A 17,962-nucleotide genomic window follows, 5' to 3' on the forward strand; every position below is an offset into this window, starting at 1 on the left:
AAATTCTGTATCACCCCCCCCCCCCCCCCGCAATATTTTACATCAATGAGTTCTCCCTTTTTTCTCATATTTAAAATAAACAATGACAATTTACAAGGAATTATAAAATAAAATAATAATAATAATAAAAAAGAATTAAGTTGCCACTAGGGTGCACTGTTTAATCTGAAACATGATGACAGACACACTCAGTAAAACATAGCCATTCTTTATTTGTCAATCCAGAGCAATCACAAGCTCAGGCAGGTTTAGTCAAAGCTGCAGTAAACCACAATAATTACAGCTGCAGTCTCACAATAATCAATGGCACAATGTCTTCAACCAGATTCCTTCTGGGTTCAGCTTTTGGTACGCATTACATCATCACCAAGAAAGCAACCAGTCCAGTTCGTTTACATTCCCCTTAAAGGTGCAGGGACCCAAGCTCCCCCTTTTGAAACCTGCTCCCCTGCATACAAATCCATTGCGTTTCTCTAAGCCTGCCTTCAGCTGGCTTTCAGCTGCTTTGAGCTCGTCGGGAGAATGCGAAGGATTTCACAGGAAGTGAATGGCACGAGGACGGCCAGTCCTGGCTGTTAGGATTCTCCAGACAAGCTGAAAGCAGCTCAGAGCCACGTGAAGACAGATTTAGAGAAAAATGAACTCAACAGTGGAGCAAGAGAAGCACCCAGAATGATTACAAACACTGTAAAACAGTAAGGGGGGTGTGAAGAAACAAAACACTCAGGGCTCCTCAATCACATCTATTGTAGCCCAGGAGGCAAAACTGAAATTCAAACAGGGGATCACCATTGTTCAAGACCATGTTACTTTTAATATTGGCATCTTAAATATGCACATGTGTTTTTAAAGCCATATCTGTCACATAAAGGGTAAGGAGCATCCCCTCGTGGTTTGTTCAGATTTCCATGATGCATGGTGTTTGCAATCATTCTCAGTGTTTCTATATCGAGTTACAATTATTTGAACTCATAATTGATGCAACCCTTATAAAGTTTTACCTCAGTAAAACTGCACAGTCGTTTAGCAGCTTTCTCATATACTACGCATTTACCATAATATTTTTTAACATACCTCTGGGCTTTACAATGCTTACCTATGCTTTATGACACTTTGCTGTGGGACACTTTAATAAGGGAACGTTATAAAAAAACAAAGATGACGTTTGAAGTTACCCTGAATACAATCTGAAACGTATCACACAAAGATATCTATAAAGAATGACAAGCGACAGTATTGCTGGGCCCCTTACCCTTTTGCTGCACATATTTGTATGTTATTTAGGAAAAGCAGAGTTTTAAACCAACACAATATGCATTTCCTGGCACCTGATCACTGATCAGATGTTAGCCTGACTGCAACATGGAGCTGACCTACAGCACAGGAAGTGAGGGGGGTACGGCTGAGATTTTATACTTTCTAAGTTGTATCTGAGAAATCTACAAAATGACAAATGGGATCAGCTATAATGTTGCTACCTGTAACGTTTTGGAAGCCTTGGTTAGCAAGCCTTTAAATAGAAGCCAAGCAAGGCTTTCAAATCCATCTTCTTATCAGTAACGTTATCACCAGCCTCTCTCTGCCTGTGTCCTTTTCTTTGAATGTTTTCAGTTTGCTTTGGCTTCCTGCTATCCCATCACTTCCTGTCTTATCTGGCCAATGATTAGACCACAACACAGGAAGTGACTAAGAACCAGGAAACATGAAGCATATTTCTTCATATATATACACTGACGGTCAGAAAGATGGTGTCACCAGCCTACAGACTGGTATATCTTGGCAATCACCATTGCAGAAACATGTTTTGGGGTAAAATGAATAACACTTGTCCCACACAGTCATTCTGCATTGGTAGCAAGTGGATCATATTTGGGGAACCACAGCACCTGTGAGACAGATTGCTTTTTAAAACCTTGAGTATATATTTAAAGAGGAGATGATGATCTATTCAGGGCTTGAGATAGTTAGTGAGGACGGGGCCTGTGTAAACGTGGATGATAAAAGCTCCTAGTCATTCTAAATTCTGATTTTGGGGTAGCACATGTGGGATGGCTTGATCATTAGCTATATTTAAAGAGGAGGTGATAAGGTATTCAGATACCAACAGATTTAGTAACCTTTATAAAAGTTTCCCATTTTCCCCATGGTGACCATATGCATTTGACATAACTCTACAATGCCTCCCTATGCTTTACCAGACCTCTCTGTGCTTTACAATGCTTCCCTATGCTTTACCAGACCTCTCTGTGCTTTACAATGCTTCCCTATGCTTTACCAGACCTCTCTGTGCTTTACAATGCTTCCCTATGCTTTACCAGACCTCTCTGTACTTTACAGTGCTCCCCTATGCTTTACCATACCTCTCTGTGCTTTACAATGCTTCCCTATGCTTTACCATATCCCTCTGTGCTTTACAATCCTTCCCTATGCTTTACCATACCCCTCTGGGCTTTACAATGCTTCCCTGTGCTTTGCAATGATTTCACTGTGCTTTAATACACTTTTCTATGCTTTTCCTATGGGGAACTTTTATAAAGGATGTGAGATAAAAGAGGTGATAAATATGGCAGTCATTGTGCTTCAAGGCTGATGACAGCATACCCGTGACTGCCAGTCTATATGTGTATTGCTGTATATAAAAACATTCAAAGAGGACAAGCTGCACGGTTGCTAATGAGCAGTATGTTTTAAAGGCCTCCCTCTTGCCGGCTCTTGGTGAAGCCTGGGGTTTGCTTCTCAGCTCCTCCGGTGGAATGGCACCCCTCCCAGCTCCCTGCTCTTCACGCGTTAGTGCAGCACGGTTTCTTCCCATCTGCCTGGTCCGTGGTGGGAGAGGAGCTCTGGTTGGACAGAGACACGGCGCTGATGGAGCCCCGAGTTACCTGCTTACTGGCAACCTTCTTGTAGATTTCTAAAAAAAGAAAGAACATGGATTCTCCATTATTCAATGTCTGACCCAAACCTTATTGTGGCTGACTATTCCATATCCCATTCTGCACGTCCATTAGCTACACAGGAAAAAAACACATGGTACAGCAAGCATAGCTGGTACTACAGGAAGTTCTAAGTTTGCTTGCCTTGCCTTCCAGGAAGTCTGTTACTGCTTTACTAACTGAGTCATCAATGCCAGTCAAAAGGGAAGCAGCTTGAATGGAAAGAAGCCAGTGAAGGGGTGAGCCAGGAAGTGTAAAAGCAACAGTGATTTCTGTAACAGTGTAATAATCAGATGTGTAGCAATCCCAGCAGTACTGAATGCAGTTATCTTCTCAACTCTTGTATACAGGTCTGCTGTGTTGAAGAAGTTATCCGCCCAATAGCCGCTTATAATGAGGCTTGAGTGCATTTCCTCTCTCCTCCACAAGATGGGGATGTTGAGTCCTGTTTGGCCTGTTGCACCAGTTTTTCTGCTCTCTTGTAATAGAGAGCATTCCACTCCATGTAAAGAGGTCAGATTTGGATCAGCTGCTTGGAAACGGTTGGTCCGAATGTATTAGTGTCCCCCAGTACTTTATAACTCCATTTAACACAGTTATACTGCTGTAAGAAGGGAAGAAAGAAAGAAAGAAAGAAAGAAAGAAAGAAAGAAAGAAAGAAAGATGTTATTACCTGCGAGTACGTTGTGAAATGCCGTCTCCACATTCGTTGATTCCAAGGCTGATGTCTCGATGAAAAGTAATTTATTCTTTTCTGGAAAACAAAACAACAAATCTAATCAGCATTTCTCTTACCGTAACCAACAGCGCCCCCTGCCAACGGAGGCCAAGCTACAGTGGCTACTCCTCACTGGCAGGTGTGAGAAGCGCCTCAACAACTGAACACATCTGCAGTGCTCGAGTGTGTTATACAGTAGCATCTGTTCATATTCATCACCTCTCAAGTCCAGAGCCCTAACCACTACTCCACACTGCTGCCCTTGTTTTTAATATACTTTACCATACCTCCCTATTCTTTACAATGGTCCCCTATGCTTTATCATGCTTATTACACACTGTGCTGTTACTGTGGGAAACTGTTTTAAGGGACGTTTAAATGGATTGGGAAAAAGACCTTTAAATGAACCAAATCAGCTCAAATCGTTTTTTTGGTTCTATTCCGGTTGACGTGAGGCAGATTGAAACAGTGGATTCTTTTAAGTTCAATTGAAAACATACTTTTCTGAATGTGCTTTTATATAATGGGTTGTAGCGGGAGTGTACTGTACATATGAGCTCACTTGTTTTGTTTTTAACTTTGTACAGTGCTCTGGGATGTCTTGGTGTGAAGGGCGCTATATAAAAACACATTGTGTATTGTATTGTATTGTATTGGATTGGATTGTATGGTTGCCTTGGTTACCTGAGAAGCTCTGCGCCTCCTCGACTGGCACTGCCCGCAGCTCCGCCAGGTCGCTCTTGTTCCCCACCAGCATGACCACGATGTGCGGGTCAGCGTGATCGTACAGCTCCTTGAGCCAGCGCTCCACGTTCTCGTAGGTCATGTGCTTGGCGATGTCGTAGACCAGCAGAGCACCCACCGCCCCGCGGTAATACCTGCGGAGAAAGAGACCGTGTTGTTGTTATTAGGGGGTCTGCGCTGTTTGAAATAATGTCTGTGTTTCGGGCCGCTTGTTACCCACTCCCCCCCGCCCCTCCCCGGTACTCACGCGGAGGTGATGGCCCGGTACCGCTCCAGCCCGGCCGTGTCCCAGATCTGCGCCTTGATGGTCATCCCGTCCACCAGCATGGTCCGGGTGCTGAACTCCACGCCGATGGTGGTGCGGCTGTCGTGGTTGAACTCATTCTTGGTGAAGCGCGACAGCAGGTTACTCTTCCCCACCCCGGACTCGCCGATCAGCACCACTGCGGAGAGAAGCCACACACAACAAGCAGCTCAGAGACGCGTCTGTCAATCAAGAACCAGAGCCAGGAGACACCCTCCAACACCTTGTGGAGTCTGTGCCAAGGCTGTGATCAAACTGTGACCGTTCAACTAGAGAGGAAGTGCAGAGAGGTCAGTATTATTAACTCATCAGCCAATAGGAGGAGATATGCTTTACCATACCTCTCTGTGCTTTATAATGCTTCCCTATGCTTGACCAGACCTCTCTGTGCTTTACAATGCTTCCCTATGCTTTACCAGACCTCCCTGTGCTTTACAATGCTTCCCTATGCTTTACCAGACCTCTCTGTGCTTTACAATGCTTCCCTATGCTTTACCAGACCTCTCTGTGCTTTACAATGCTTCCCTATGCTTTACCACACCTCTCTGTGCTTTACAATGCTTCCCTATGCTTTACCAGACCTCTCTGTGCTTTACAATGCTTCCCTATGCTTTACCACACCTCTCTGTGCTTTAAAATGCTTCCCTATGCTTTACCAGACCTCTCTGTGCTTTACAATGCTTCCCTATGCTTTACCACACCTCTCTGTGCTTTACAATGCTTCCCTATGCTTTACCAGACCTCTCTGTGCTTTACAATGTTCACTGTCATTCTTACATTTTATTTCACCTATTTAATTAATTTCAGCTTGGTTTGCAGTTCTGGGCTGGCAGGATAATTGCCCCCCTCCCCCCTCCCCCCGATAGTACACATTACATTATTCTATCAGTATAATAAACCACCCATACAGCCCCTGTTCCATATAACATCTGCTGTTTGTGCAAAACAGACAGACACACTCCTCTCTTCCAAATATTGGGATACCTCTCTGTGCTTTACAATGCTTCCCTATGCTTTACCAGACCTCCCTGTGCTTTACAATGCTTCCCTATGCTTTACCATGCCTCTCTGTGCTTTACAATGCTTCCCTATGCTTTACCAGACCTCTGTGTGCTTTACAATGCTTCCCTATGCTTTACCAGACCTCTCTGTGCTTTACAATGCTTCACTATGCTTTACCAGACCTATCTGTGCTTTACAATGCTTTACCACACTATCATTGTGCTTTTACTGTGGGACACCTTTATAAGGGATGACTCGGTATAGAGATCACAATTAAGACCCCCTGTTCCTTGTCAAGACAATATTAAGGCCACCCCTGTATTTAGTATCACACTATACTGTATTCAATATGAAACTACCAACTTCTATTCTAAAACAAGTCATTTCCTGTATCCTTCACACACTGACAACATCTACTCTGGATCACAAATGCATTGCTCAAGTTCATCCCGGAGATGCTCAGTTGGATTGGGGTCGGGTTGGGGGTCATGGAAGACTACCTGTTCAGGGACAGAGGATGGGGGCAGGAAAGAGTCTGAAAAGTAGCCATTGCACTATAATAACACATTTGAGGCATTGCACTAGACTCAGAGTTATAGAAAACATCCTGAAGAGGCACGGGGACAGTGCAAAGCTAACCCTTATAAAAGTGTCCCACAGTAAAAGCACAGCAAAGTGGAATAAAGCACAGCGAAAGCATGGGAAAGCACAGACAAGCATCGCAGAGCACAGCAAACTAGGCATAGTATAATCATAGAAAAAACATGGGGAAACTGAAACATGACTGTGCAAAGCTTTCTGTGGTAAACATGTACCAGGGGAAGGAGGTAAGAACTATTATATGTAGACAGTGTAATAAAGGTACTGTATCCCATATCACTTTACTGTAACTACTCCTTCTCTGTTGTTATGGATGACTAGCTGTATCTTCACAGCAAACAGTGTATATCCACACATAACCTGTGTGCCTATTTGCATGAGTAGAATGTAGTTGTGAGTCTGTAGGGTCCTTCCTTTGCTTCTTTAAACCCCTTCATCACAGAACACAGAACACAGAACACAGAACTCAGAACACAGAACTCAGAACACAGTACACAGGACACAGAACACAGAACACAGAACACAGAACACAGGACACAATACAGAACACAGAACACGGGACACAGGACACAGAACACAGAACACTCCCAGCATTCCTTCAACACTCCAAGATTCTAAAACAGAGGTGAGGTCATCAGCTTTCACATGAGATTGCAGTAGTGGCTTCTAAGAAAATGAAACTGCAAGTGGATTTCAATGACATTTTATTTTCTGTTCCCATACCTTTTCATGATGTTTGCAATGGCTTTAACTGGTATTGCACTGAGTGTTTTAAAGTCCTGCAGCTGCTCTTCAGTTCCAGTTGTCTGCCTTACGCATATGTAACACAGGCTAGATCAGATCTTTGTAGAAGTAACCAGCGCCATCTAGTATGTCACTCATAGCAAGACATCTGATTTAGCCCGGAAGGCAACTAGAACTGAAGAGTAGTGAGAGTTCCATGACACTAAATGTTAAAGAAATCTCTGTTTGCCAGCCGTGCTTTCAGTTAGTGCTGCACTTCCTTGGTCACCTGGAAGGTGTCCCCACCTCTCCCCAGCTGCTTCTCTATTGGCTGACCTGCTTTCATCCAGACACTGCTGGGGTGCCCTAGGAAGTGCCTGATTTCCTGTAAGGCGTGGACAATTTCTTTAACCTGGTGTCGTACCAAATTCTGTAAAGCAAATTTGCTATGCGTTGCTTTCAAAAGTGCCCGTTTCCGAGCCATGACGCGCTCGCACAGCGGGTGAGATGCATCCTGCTCTCTTGTTAGCTGGCTGCAGTCACTGTGAATACCACTTGGGTTATTGATGTCTATTCCCGTTTGTGATGATTATCAGCAGTCTAATATTATCAGATGAGCCCTGGACCTTTTGAGATGTTGAGTTATGCAAAATCTATTCAAAGCAGCCCTTCCACGGGTGTGACCTCCCCTTTCAGACAGCATCCTGATCAGCTGAATACACAGCCTGCCCTGGCCTCTGGGACACCATGGATATGAAGCCTGGATCTGAAGCATGGATTAATTCAGTTCTCAGCTCCAAGGTGGATGCTATTACTCACACGGCTCTGATAATGCACCTCAATAATCCTGTCACCCCACCCTGTAATTTGGCCTCTCCCAGACATACAGTCCTCATCAGTCAATAACATCTCAAATAATATGTGTGTGTATGTGAAGCCCTGTGCTACATGATATTGAGACAATGGGAATGCATTATTCAGTGTTATAATTAGAATATTTTTAACTAATGATAACCGATGACAAAACTCTGAAAATGGATTTATTTAAACACGGCAGTAGACCAGTTGAATAGTAAAGTGGCAGTGATCTCACAAACTTACAGTCCACTAATCCCACGTCACGTCTCCATTGGAATCTATGAGCTGCGAGTGGAGATCTCACACTCACAATGTCAATGACAAAGCCTTTGAAACGTTTGACCCTCAACTGGTTCTATAGGAACAGATTCCATACATTAATATCAGCTTTTCAATGAGTGATGACGTGTGTCTCAGTTTCAGTGGCTCCCTCTTATCAAGCTCCCAGTGTTCTTTCTCTTGCGCTCTTTGTATGACAGACCCGACACAGCAAAGAGTCAACTTGATTAGAGGCAGAAACCGAATACTAAAAAACATACTGTAGTATGCAACTGCGGTTCGCCATATTGGTGTCCGAAGTGGATGCAGGTACCCCGGACTGCGCTTGGAAGCCTGCAGCCGGGTGAGCAAGTCCGAGGGTAGACTTGAGGCTGGCAGGGGAGAGTGTAGCGTGCACGGGGGTAGGGGTCAGGGCTGGTAGGTGACGCAATGAAATATGAAGACATAAGCCCGATACCAGCTCCTGCAAGGGAGCCGGCTCTTTTGTACAGTGGTATCAGCACTATGCTTCAGTGCAGGAGGTCCCGGGTTTGCATCCCACCTCTGCCTGTGAGAAGCCCCTGCCTGCAAGAACCGAGGTTCGCCACAATACATTACAGCAGCTGTAAGCTGTTTCAATAATCACTTACTTCATGTGTAACAGCTAACAGGCCTGCCCTGTAACACAGCAGAACTATACAATAACATTCCTGCTCTGTACCTTGCTCCCCTGTGCTGTACCCTGCTCTGTACCTTGCTCCCCTGTGCTGTACCCTGCTCTGTACCTTGCTCCCCTGTGCTGTACCCTGCTCTGTACCCAGCCCCCCTGTGCTGTACCCTGCTCTGTACCCAGCCCCACTGTGCTGTGCCCTGCTCTGTACCCAGCTCCCCTGTGCTGTACCCTGCTCTGTGCCCTGCTCCCTGTGCTGTACCCTGCTCTGTGACCTGCTCCCCGTGCTGTACCCTGCTCTGTACCCAGCTCCCCTGTGCTGTACCCTGCTCTGTGCCCTGCTCCCCTGTGCTGTACCCTGCTCCCTGTGCTGTACCCAGCTCCCCATGCTGTACCCAGCTCCCCGTGCTGTACCCAGCTCCCTGTGCTGTACCTTGCTCCCTGTCTTGTATCCTGCTCTGTACCCAGCTCCCCTGTGCTGTACCCTGCTCCAAGTGCTGTACCCTGCTCCCCTGTGCTATTCTCATGACTATGGGGGAAATAGTGTATGCATGTCACACTACAGTTTTGAATATATCTACAAAACCGATAATAATGTACCTTCAAAGACCTGCTTTAGCACAAATGATTTTATATATCACAGGTGTCCAAAGTTGGCCCTGATTGGACAATCCTGCTATGTATCATTATCTCAAGGGTATATGGAGGCTGTCTGTCTGTCTGTCTGTCACACTTACATTACCCCATGCACTCATGTACTGTATCTCCAATTGTGGTGAAAATTATATTTCCATATAAAAAAATACTATAGCACAGTATTGTTTCCTGTAGTATTCTGCAGTGCATATGTAGCATGTTATATAGATGATATACTATCGCACTGTATAGAGGAATCCTATACAATATGGGCTAGCAGAAACTTTAATAGTTTTACAATCTGGGGGTGTATGGATGCCTGGGTCATTTCACCCCAGCAATGTGTTCTGAGTCATGCTATTGGCTGAAAGTCTGCCAGTCAATAGAGGAAGCTGAAGGGGTGGGGGCAATTTCACTCTCCAGGTGACCCCGGAAGTGCAAGGCGAAAAGCATGACTTGCAAACAGATTTTTTAACCGAGTGTAGCACCAGATGTTTGAAAATTAAAAAATCTGTGAAACATGTGTTTCTTTCAAAACTGCACACTTGAGGCATATATAGTGAATGGATGTGCAAATGTATTGAACTGAACTGTAGCTACAATCATTTTAACAGACAGATCTGTGCAGAGTAAGCTACTGTTTAATATTAGTGTAAGTCTATGGTGACCACACTGCACTTATTTCCCATGTTAAGGCACCTGTATAGACCACTTTTACTAAAACACTAGAGCATAAGTGTTTTCTTGAATTAAGTACTTTTTGAAAGGTGATAAATTCACATATAGGAGGCTGTGTGGTCCACTGGTTAAAGAAATGGGCTTGTAACCAAGAGGACCCCGGTTCAAATCTCACCTCAGCCACTGACTCACTGTGTGACCCTGACCAAGTCACTTAACCTCCTTGTGCTCCGTCTTTCGGGTGAGACGTAGTTGTAAGTGACTCTGCAGCTGATGCATAGTTCACACACCCTAGTCTCTGTAAGTCGCCTTGGATAAAGGCGTCTGCTAAATAAACAAATAATAATAACATTCATGTTGTTAAACTAATAAATCAGCTAAAAAGGCCTTGCCTGGTATTAGTTGAGTGTTTTTTTAGTTGGGTACAAATGAACAAAGCCAGTTGAATAGTTAAACAGACTGGAGTGGAAGAGCGGGACAGAGTCGTCACGCTCCTGCACCGAGGTTAAAATAAAATCAGAACCTGGAGACTGTGCTGCAGATCTGCAAACCTTTAATCAAGCCTGGAGTGACTGTTGTGAAAGGAGAAATATTCACGATAGTGCTACAAAACGACAAACAAAGACCTCGAGGGTGCTGAAGAGAATGTGGATGACATCACATAGTTCTCTGGATCTAGTTTTGTATAATTAACAGGTGTTTTTACCTCTTTCAAAACATAGGGGTTCATTAAACTGGACTAAACGGTTTGAAAATCTGGTCCCAGGTCTCAAGTTGTTTCTCACTTTCGTAACATAAAATATAGGAATTAAAAACTAGAATTGAGCAATTTTCGATTTTCAAAACATAGGAGTAACTAAACCTCTTTAAACATGATAGTTACTGTTAGAACAAGATACAACTTAATACCGCCCTGATTCTATAGATCAAAACTGATTGAAAAGTCAAATCAATAAATACGTCAACAAATACAACAGTGTGAATTCATTGGTGATCCCCTGTAAGGTTCTCTAGTCTTACTGTACTGTAACTAAGGCTTTGTCCAATAAAAGTTAAGGACTCGAGTAGCATTGACCACATTTGAGAAGGCCTACATTTAATTTCATTATAAGAGTCTAGTTCGGTCCCTTTTGTTTGACAGCTTTTAAAAAAACAATAGAAACTATCCCAGGCTCTCACCTTTAAACACAAAGTTGTAATCTTCCTCTGTCCCCATTCTCTCCACATCCGGTCTCTGTGCTGCTCAGCAATATCAAACCCGTGGCTTTCCTGGGTTATGAATACAAACACAGCCTCCCTCCTTCTGCTGCTGTCCCGTCTCAGCCCCTCAGGAATTGCTGCTGGGTTGTGGCTTGGGCACAGCCTGTTCGTTTTTCTCTCAGCTCGGCGGGTGTGTTGTTTAGGGCAGGACAGCTTGAGCAGGTTATTCAGGTATGGCGCTTGTTGATTCAGGCCCCTCCTCCGGCTACATGGAGAGGTGAGGCTGCCTCTCCCCCTCACTGCAGTCATTATCTCTGTCTCCATGGCGACTGTTTAACCGTTACGTCGCCCAGGTAAATAGAACACTGTACTTCCTGCTGTGTCGCTGTACGAAGGGCAGTGTCTTCCGCAGTCCCCTTGCTGTTTTATGATGTGTGCAATCACTGCAATACTGTGTTATTCATCAAGGTATGTCTGCTCAGTTCAGGAGCTGCTCTTCAGCTCCACTTGCCTGCCATTGATATTGCCTCAATCTGCCAATACAATCTTGCCTATACAAGAGCCAGTGCTATCTAATGATCAGCCCCTTTGGATCAAGTTTCCTTTTGCATTGCTGGTAATACCCTGCTGAGCACTAGAGGGCGCTTGTGCGATTATAAGGTGGATCTAGCCTATGTAACGTGTCTATTAAAGAGCAGCTGTGCTTTTCCCAGGTGGATCACTGGATATCTCAGCTTGATCCTGTTTTGGTGCATGTAAAATGTATTGATCAGATATGATGAACAGCAATGTGCTACCCCATCAGAAATCCATGTTCAACTCCCTTGCACCCTGTGATTATATGAAGTCCCTCCATTCAGAAGCTCGCCCACATGATCTTGCATCTCGCTCATTACTCAGTGAAGAGGAAGCAACACGAATATGTATTGCATTTTATTTTTTGCAATGTGATGATTCACAATCAGGAAATAAAAAAACAAAAATAGAAACAGGGTTTTAAATGAATTCCTCGGCTTGCTTTTCATTGTGAAGTTGGATACATTTCTGATATCTTTTCATCAGTTTGAAACACTGTGAAGGTACAGAGAAAGTACAACACAAGAGAACGGACAAGCGTGGAGTGAGGCATGGAGACTGACCTGCTCCCTCTGTCCCTCACCACACCCCTAGGAGAAAGGGTGCTCCCTCCAGTCCAGGGCAGGCTTGAAACATGAGAGATTGAACTGCTCCCTCCATCCCTCAACCCTCTAAGAGAAAGGGTGCTTCATCCAGTCTAGGGCAGGCTTGAGGCATGGAGACTGAACTGCTCCCTCCCTCACCCCCTAAGAGAAAGGGTGCTCCCTCCAGTCCAGGGCAGGCTTGAGACATGGAGACTGAACTGCTCCCTCACCCCTTAAGAGAAAGGATGCTCCCTCCAGTCCAGGGCAGGTTTGAGGCATGGAGAGTGAACTGCTCCCTCGCCCCCTAAGAGAAAGTGTGCTCCCTATAGTCCAGGGCAGGCTTGAGGCATGGAGACTGAACTGCTCCCTCGCCCCTGAAGAGAAAGGGTGCTCCCTATAGTCCAGGGCAGGCTTGAGGCATGGAGACTGAACTGCCCCCTCACCCCCTAAGAGAAAGGGTGCTCCCTACAGTCCAGGGCAGGCCTAATACAAAATCTTAAAATAATCTCTATATCTTAATACAATTGTTACCAACCCTCTAAATGTATCAGCCTGTATTGCACACTAGTACTGTGGTGCTGCTCCCTCATCAGTTTATGATGTTTGTAAACTTTCCAACTGGCTCTCATCACAGGTATTTAAGTCTGCGCTTTGACTCCGAGTTCAGGAGCTGCTTTTCAGTTCCAGTTGCCTGCCAGACATGCAGGTCAGATCAGCCAAATTGTCTTTATAGAAATAAGAACCAGTGCCATCTAGTGGTCTGCCACTATGCATCAAGTTTCCTTTTGTTTTGCTGGCAATACACTAGCTGTGCACTAGATGGTGCTGGCGCTCACTAATATAAAGATACTTTGGCTGTTCTAATGCACTGAGGTGCCAGCCGAATAGACAGAAGCAAAAAACAACACTATCAAAATAGCTGGTTCAGTTTATTGAACCCTGGAATCAGAAAGAGATTTGTGGAACACAGTTGAACGGGTGTCTTGCTAATAACCAGCAGGTCTCCTCTGAGAAAGCATTTTGCAAACCCTTTTTATTGACTTCTCTTTGCACACAGACACATACAGTATATAAAACACAAGGCATGGGTTTAACAGGATCAAATGGGTGTCGAGTTCAAGATGTCTGTTGAATTGCTTATTTACCCGACCCCTGGACTGACTGCAAAACCTGAAGAGCCAAGAAGAGGCAAGGGATGGATTTTTAAAAACCTTGGTTAGCTCTCCTGTAATGAGCAATTTAGCCATTTCTTTAACAGAGACTGACAAGAAAGCAGATACAATTTGTGGGTACAGCTGCACTAGCGGGATGATGATCTATTCAGGGACACCAAGACACTCGGACAGCAAGCAGGAGGTTTCTTTGGGTTATTAATTCATGGCCCCTCCATCACTGTGCGTTTTCAAAAAACACTTGGGAGATGGCTCAGTGCTTGTTGGAAAAGCGGAGGTCACAGTTCACTGGCTGGCCTGTGATGTTATATATAACACAGTTCGATGTGGAGACAGAGAGAGGCAGGCAGGCTCTGTTATAGTGCTGTCCTTGGTTTATTCCAGGTTCTATCATATTGCTGTCCTTGGTTTATCCCCTGGTGCCCTTCCCAGTCTTCCAAAAGGAAGTCTATCCAGCGGTGCGACAGCCACTTCCTTCCCCCTAGGAAGCTGCCACCTGAGTCAGAGGTTCCTCCAGGTATTTTACCAAAGCTTCTGCCTGCAAAAGAAACAAAGGAATTTAACAATTATTCAAAAACTGGAAAAGAAAACCAGGCTTGTCAGCTTTACAGGTGTTGAGGCATGGAGACTGAACTGCTCCCTCACCCCCCTAAGAGAAAGGGTGCTCCCTCCAGTCCAGAGCAGGCTTGAGGCATGGAGACTGAATTGCTCCCTCACCCCCCTAAGAGAAAGGGTGCTCCCTCCAGTCCAGGGCAGGCTTGAGGCATGGAGACTGAACTGCTCCCTCCCTCACTCCCTAAGAGAAAGGGTGCTCCCTCCAGTCCAGGGCAGGCTTGAGACATGGAGACTGAACTGCTCCCTCCCTCACTCCCTAAGAGAAAGGATGCTCCCTCCAGTCCAGGGCAGGCTTGAGGCATGGAGACTGAACTGCTCCCTCCCTCGCTCCCTAAGAGAAAGGGTGCTCCCTCCAGTCCAGGGCAGGCTTGAGGCATGGAGACTGAACTGCTCCCTCACCCCCCTAAGAGAAAGGGTGCTCCCTCCAGTCCAGGGCAGGCTTGAGGCATGGAGACTGAACTGCTCCCTCCCTCACTCCCTAAGAGAAAGGGTGCTCCCTCCAGTCCAGGGCAGGCTTGAGACATGGAGACTGAACTGCTCCCTCCCTCACTCCCTAAGAGAAAGGATGCTCCCTCCAGTCCAGGGCAGGCTTGAGGCATGGAGACTGAACTGCTCCCTCCCTCGCTCCCTAAGAGAAAGGGTGCTCCCTCCAGTCCAGGGCAGGCTTGAGGCATGGAGACTGAACTGCTCCCTCACCCCCCTAAGAGAAAGGGTGCTCCCTCCAGTCCAGAGCAGGCTTGAGGCATGGAGACTGAATTGCTCCCTCACCCCCCTAAGAGAAAGGGTGCTCCCTCCAGTTAAGGGCAGGCTTGAGGCATGGAGACTGAACTGATGCCATTACCTATCCTGCACATGCAATTTCCTCAAGTTGGTGCAACACGACACCAGTTTCAACTTGTTCCACATTGATTTGCAGAAGGCTACACCTTATTACAAAAAAAAATAGCAGATTACGAAACAAACAGAAAAAAAACCAACACGGAAGTTATTTTAAATAAACCTCTTTTGTTCTGACACAATGAAACATTCAAAAACAGAAATCAGAAAGGGGAACATTGAGAAAATCAGTGGAAAACTGTAAAATAAAAAGGTCAAGCGATGGCACTGGAGTGTTGGCCTGGAACAGACACGTGGTATTTAATGGCTGCCACAATTCAGTTGTGCTGGACAATCAATTTAATCCTCAGTTTTATTTCAGTGAACCTTTCTAAAGTGTTGATACAGCGATGTGCTTGAATACAACCACCTGGTAATATCGTTCTCTGTTAAAAACGTTCATTTTAAGAGCGGTTTTGAGGTTTGCTGTTTTAGTTTTGAAGTAAGCAGCACAGGGGTGAGAGGTAATCAATACTTTACAATGAGAACTCATTCAGCTCCATTTACATTATTACTGCTTCCCCTTTTTCATATCGTGCTGTGGAGTTTAAAAGTTCTTCAGCAAACATTGAAAATGAAGATAAGCTGCTGCATTGCTGTAGATCACATGACTGCAGAGTCTGAACTCCAGCATAGGACAGGTACCAGCAGACACATTACACCCACAGCCTTGTCTTTGAAGATTTTGCATATTCCCAAACTGAAGTATAAAACACAGACTGAATCTTCTGACAGGGTTATGGCAAATGTGTCTAATGTTTTGACCAGGTCCTGTGGTTCACATTGATAGCGGTGTCTGCAGAACTCTGCACAGGACTGAATTCAGATGCAAATAAATGAACACAAACTGGCTGTCTATTCAAACATCCCAGCAGTTCCTTTTTTGTCTGATAAGAGCCAAAACTGAGCCGATTCACAGTGCAGTACTGCCACCTGCTGGTGAAATAAAGTACAGCAACATCGTCTAAGCTGTCACATGCACGTACTTACTTTAGAAAAACACTAAATTATTCAGACATTCATCCTAAGCATCGATATCCAGTCTTATATTACAGTTAGGTTCAGTCTTAAGCACATCAGCAGTGTCAACAGAGCTCTCAGAAGCATGCCCTTTGTGTTGCAATCACTCACGCCTTTTTTCTTTGGAGAAGTCTTCTGTTTTGGTGACAAAGCCCCCTGCACTAGATAAGCACTCACACTTAAACCCAACTGTAACACAGAACACTATTGAAACTCAAGGGACTGTCGGTCTGCAAGCCTCTTCTCAGCATGCTGAACAGACAGAGCAGCGGGAGCCCACCTTGGCTTTGAGCATGCCGAAGCCCACCGTCTCCTTGGCGTACATGCAGAGCAGCAGATTGGCAACTCTTGTGATCGCCACCCGGCCCTCCTGCAAAGAGACAGACAGAGAAGAGACAATGACAGCACTGGAGAGAATCTGTTAGAAATGCATCGAAGTAGCCTCTAAAACACTGGGAACATTAAAAAAAGAGACTAGATTCTGTCTGGAAGCGTGGCTTGCAAACAGAAATGTCTTTCACCTTGTGCACTGTAGCATACCAGTTTTAAAATGACAACACTGTGTTCTACAACGTGTTTCTCTCAAAACTGAAATTGTGAGTCGTTTCCAACTCATTTCTAAGTGCGCTCACCATGCAATCCATGAGAATTAATTTCAGCTTGTCCTCGTTGAAAGCCTGGTGCCCGTTCTTATCGTACGCAGCCCAGATGTTGCTGGCTATGGCTGCCGTGACCCGGGCATCGGTATCGCCGTATCCGGAGTAAGCCAGCAGGGAGCCCTCGTTATTCAGCAAGCTGTCAATAAAAGACGAGGCGTTAATAAAGGGAAACGTTCTTGTAATGAATGCAATAAAACCTGGACTCGAATTTCACAGCAAAACAACCACATTCTGTATCGGCGCGTCTCCGGTTCATTTTTGCTGTTCTATCGGCGCGTGTTCAGGGTTTTTTTTTTGCCAGGTTATTAAACTCCTGATAAAATCACCTCCGCTTATTGTCACACAATCCCCGTAATTAATGTTAACGTGATTACATAGTCATTTCAAACGAATCTAACATCACATGCAACCTGCATTTAATATTATTAAACAGACACAACGCTAAAACGTGCAGTGAAATTATTTCAAATTAAAACTTACAGCGTGCTCTGCACTCCGTTAGTGTTCGCCTGGCTCAAAACTTGGGTAAGAGCTTTGGGACGCAACATCTTATTTAGAAATGAAAAACACAAAATTCTGATTCGTAAATAAATAACCCGAACTATCAGCTGACTCTTGCGCACCAATTTCCTGCAACGTAGTATCGCTGACGAAAAGACTCACGCAGTGCCTTCTGGGATATGTAGTATCCTAGAGTAGTTCGCTGCTGGGAAATGTAGTCCTGTTCTGCGAACGATACAGATTTTGTCCTGGGATAAATTGAGGGAATCCAGTTGAGTCTTTGTGTCAAATTACGTAGATCAGAAAGAGTTAAACTGGTGCCTCCTGAACTTCCGCTGCTGTAGGTCACACGAGGAAGTTAGATTAGTGTTCTGATATAGCCTAGGTTACACATGTTTATAGCAACTAGAACTGAACCGAAGCTCCTGAACTCAAACTACAATTACAATTTTATACATTCGGCATTTAATTATTTTTTTTTCGTTTTAAGCTGCTTACTGTTAATACAAATACACAGAACACAGAAGCAATTTTTAAATCCAGATTTATTAAAATAAGCGAATTTAAAAGTAGTTACAATTTCATAGACATTTCTGTTTTTCTTGGATGATAAACTGTTTTGTGTTTCAGCGCTA

The 17,962-nt window shown here is 44.8% G+C and overlaps 2 protein-coding genes across 2 annotated transcripts; both read right to left on the reverse strand.

Annotated features, from left to right (window-relative positions):
- Nucleotides 1-192: 192 nt before the first annotated feature.
- LOC117395155 (ras-related protein Rab-11B) lies at nucleotides 193-11,524 on the reverse strand. The gene is made up of 5 exons (XM_033994013.3): nucleotides 11,304-11,524; nucleotides 4,643-4,838; nucleotides 4,336-4,529; nucleotides 3,607-3,687; nucleotides 193-2,911 (listed from the first exon to the last, which is right to left on the reverse strand). The coding sequence occupies exons 1-5, from the start codon at nucleotides 11,338-11,340 to the stop codon at nucleotides 2,781-2,783; spliced, it is 639 nt and encodes a 212-aa protein (XP_033849904.2). The 5' UTR covers nucleotides 11,341-11,524; the 3' UTR covers nucleotides 193-2,780.
- Nucleotides 11,525-13,500: 1,976 nt separating this feature from the next.
- LOC117395329 (ragulator complex protein LAMTOR2) lies at nucleotides 13,501-17,478 on the reverse strand. Its single transcript, XM_033994190.3, has 4 exons — nucleotides 17,307-17,478; nucleotides 16,800-16,962; nucleotides 16,448-16,537; nucleotides 13,501-14,194 (listed from the first exon to the last, which is right to left on the reverse strand). Exons 1-4 carry the CDS (start codon nucleotides 17,372-17,374, stop codon nucleotides 14,138-14,140), a joined length of 378 nt encoding a protein of 125 aa, XP_033850081.1. The 5' UTR covers nucleotides 17,375-17,478; the 3' UTR covers nucleotides 13,501-14,137.
- Nucleotides 17,479-17,962: the final 484 nt, after the last annotated feature.

Source organism: Acipenser ruthenus, chromosome 32 (genome assembly GCF_902713425.1).
Source record: "Acipenser ruthenus chromosome 32, fAciRut3.2 maternal haplotype, whole genome shotgun sequence".
Taxonomy (NCBI): domain Eukaryota; kingdom Metazoa; phylum Chordata; class Actinopteri; order Acipenseriformes; family Acipenseridae; genus Acipenser; species Acipenser ruthenus.

What these genes read in the sequence shown, in the direction of transcription:
- LOC117395155 (XM_033994013.3), bottom strand. Translation starts at nt 11,340, where the DNA reads ATGGGGACAGAGGAAGATTACAACTTTGTGTTTAAAG. An exon ending in TACCGGGCCATCACCTCCGC is followed by an intron (nt 4,530 to 4,642) that starts GTGAGTACCGGG and finishes CTTTCTCCGCAG; the next exon opens with GTATTACCGCGGGGCGGTGG. An exon ending in ATTTCACAACGTACTCGCAG is followed by an intron (nt 2,912 to 3,606) that starts GTAATAACATCT and finishes TTCTTTTTTTAG; the next exon opens with AAATCTACAAGAAGGTTGCC.
- LOC117395329 (XM_033994190.3), bottom strand. Translation starts at nt 17,374, where the DNA reads ATGTTGCGTCCCAAAGCTCTTACCCAAGTTTTGAGCCAGGCGAACACT. An exon ending in AACGGAGTGCAGAGCACGCT is followed by an intron (nt 16,963 to 17,306) that starts GTAAGTTTTAAT and finishes TTTTATTGACAG; the next exon opens with CTTGCTGAATAACGAGGGCT. An exon ending in TCGGCATGCTCAAAGCCAAG is followed by an intron (nt 14,195 to 16,447) that starts GTGGGCTCCCGC and finishes TTTCTTTTGCAG; the next exon opens with GCAGAAGCTTTGGTAAAATA.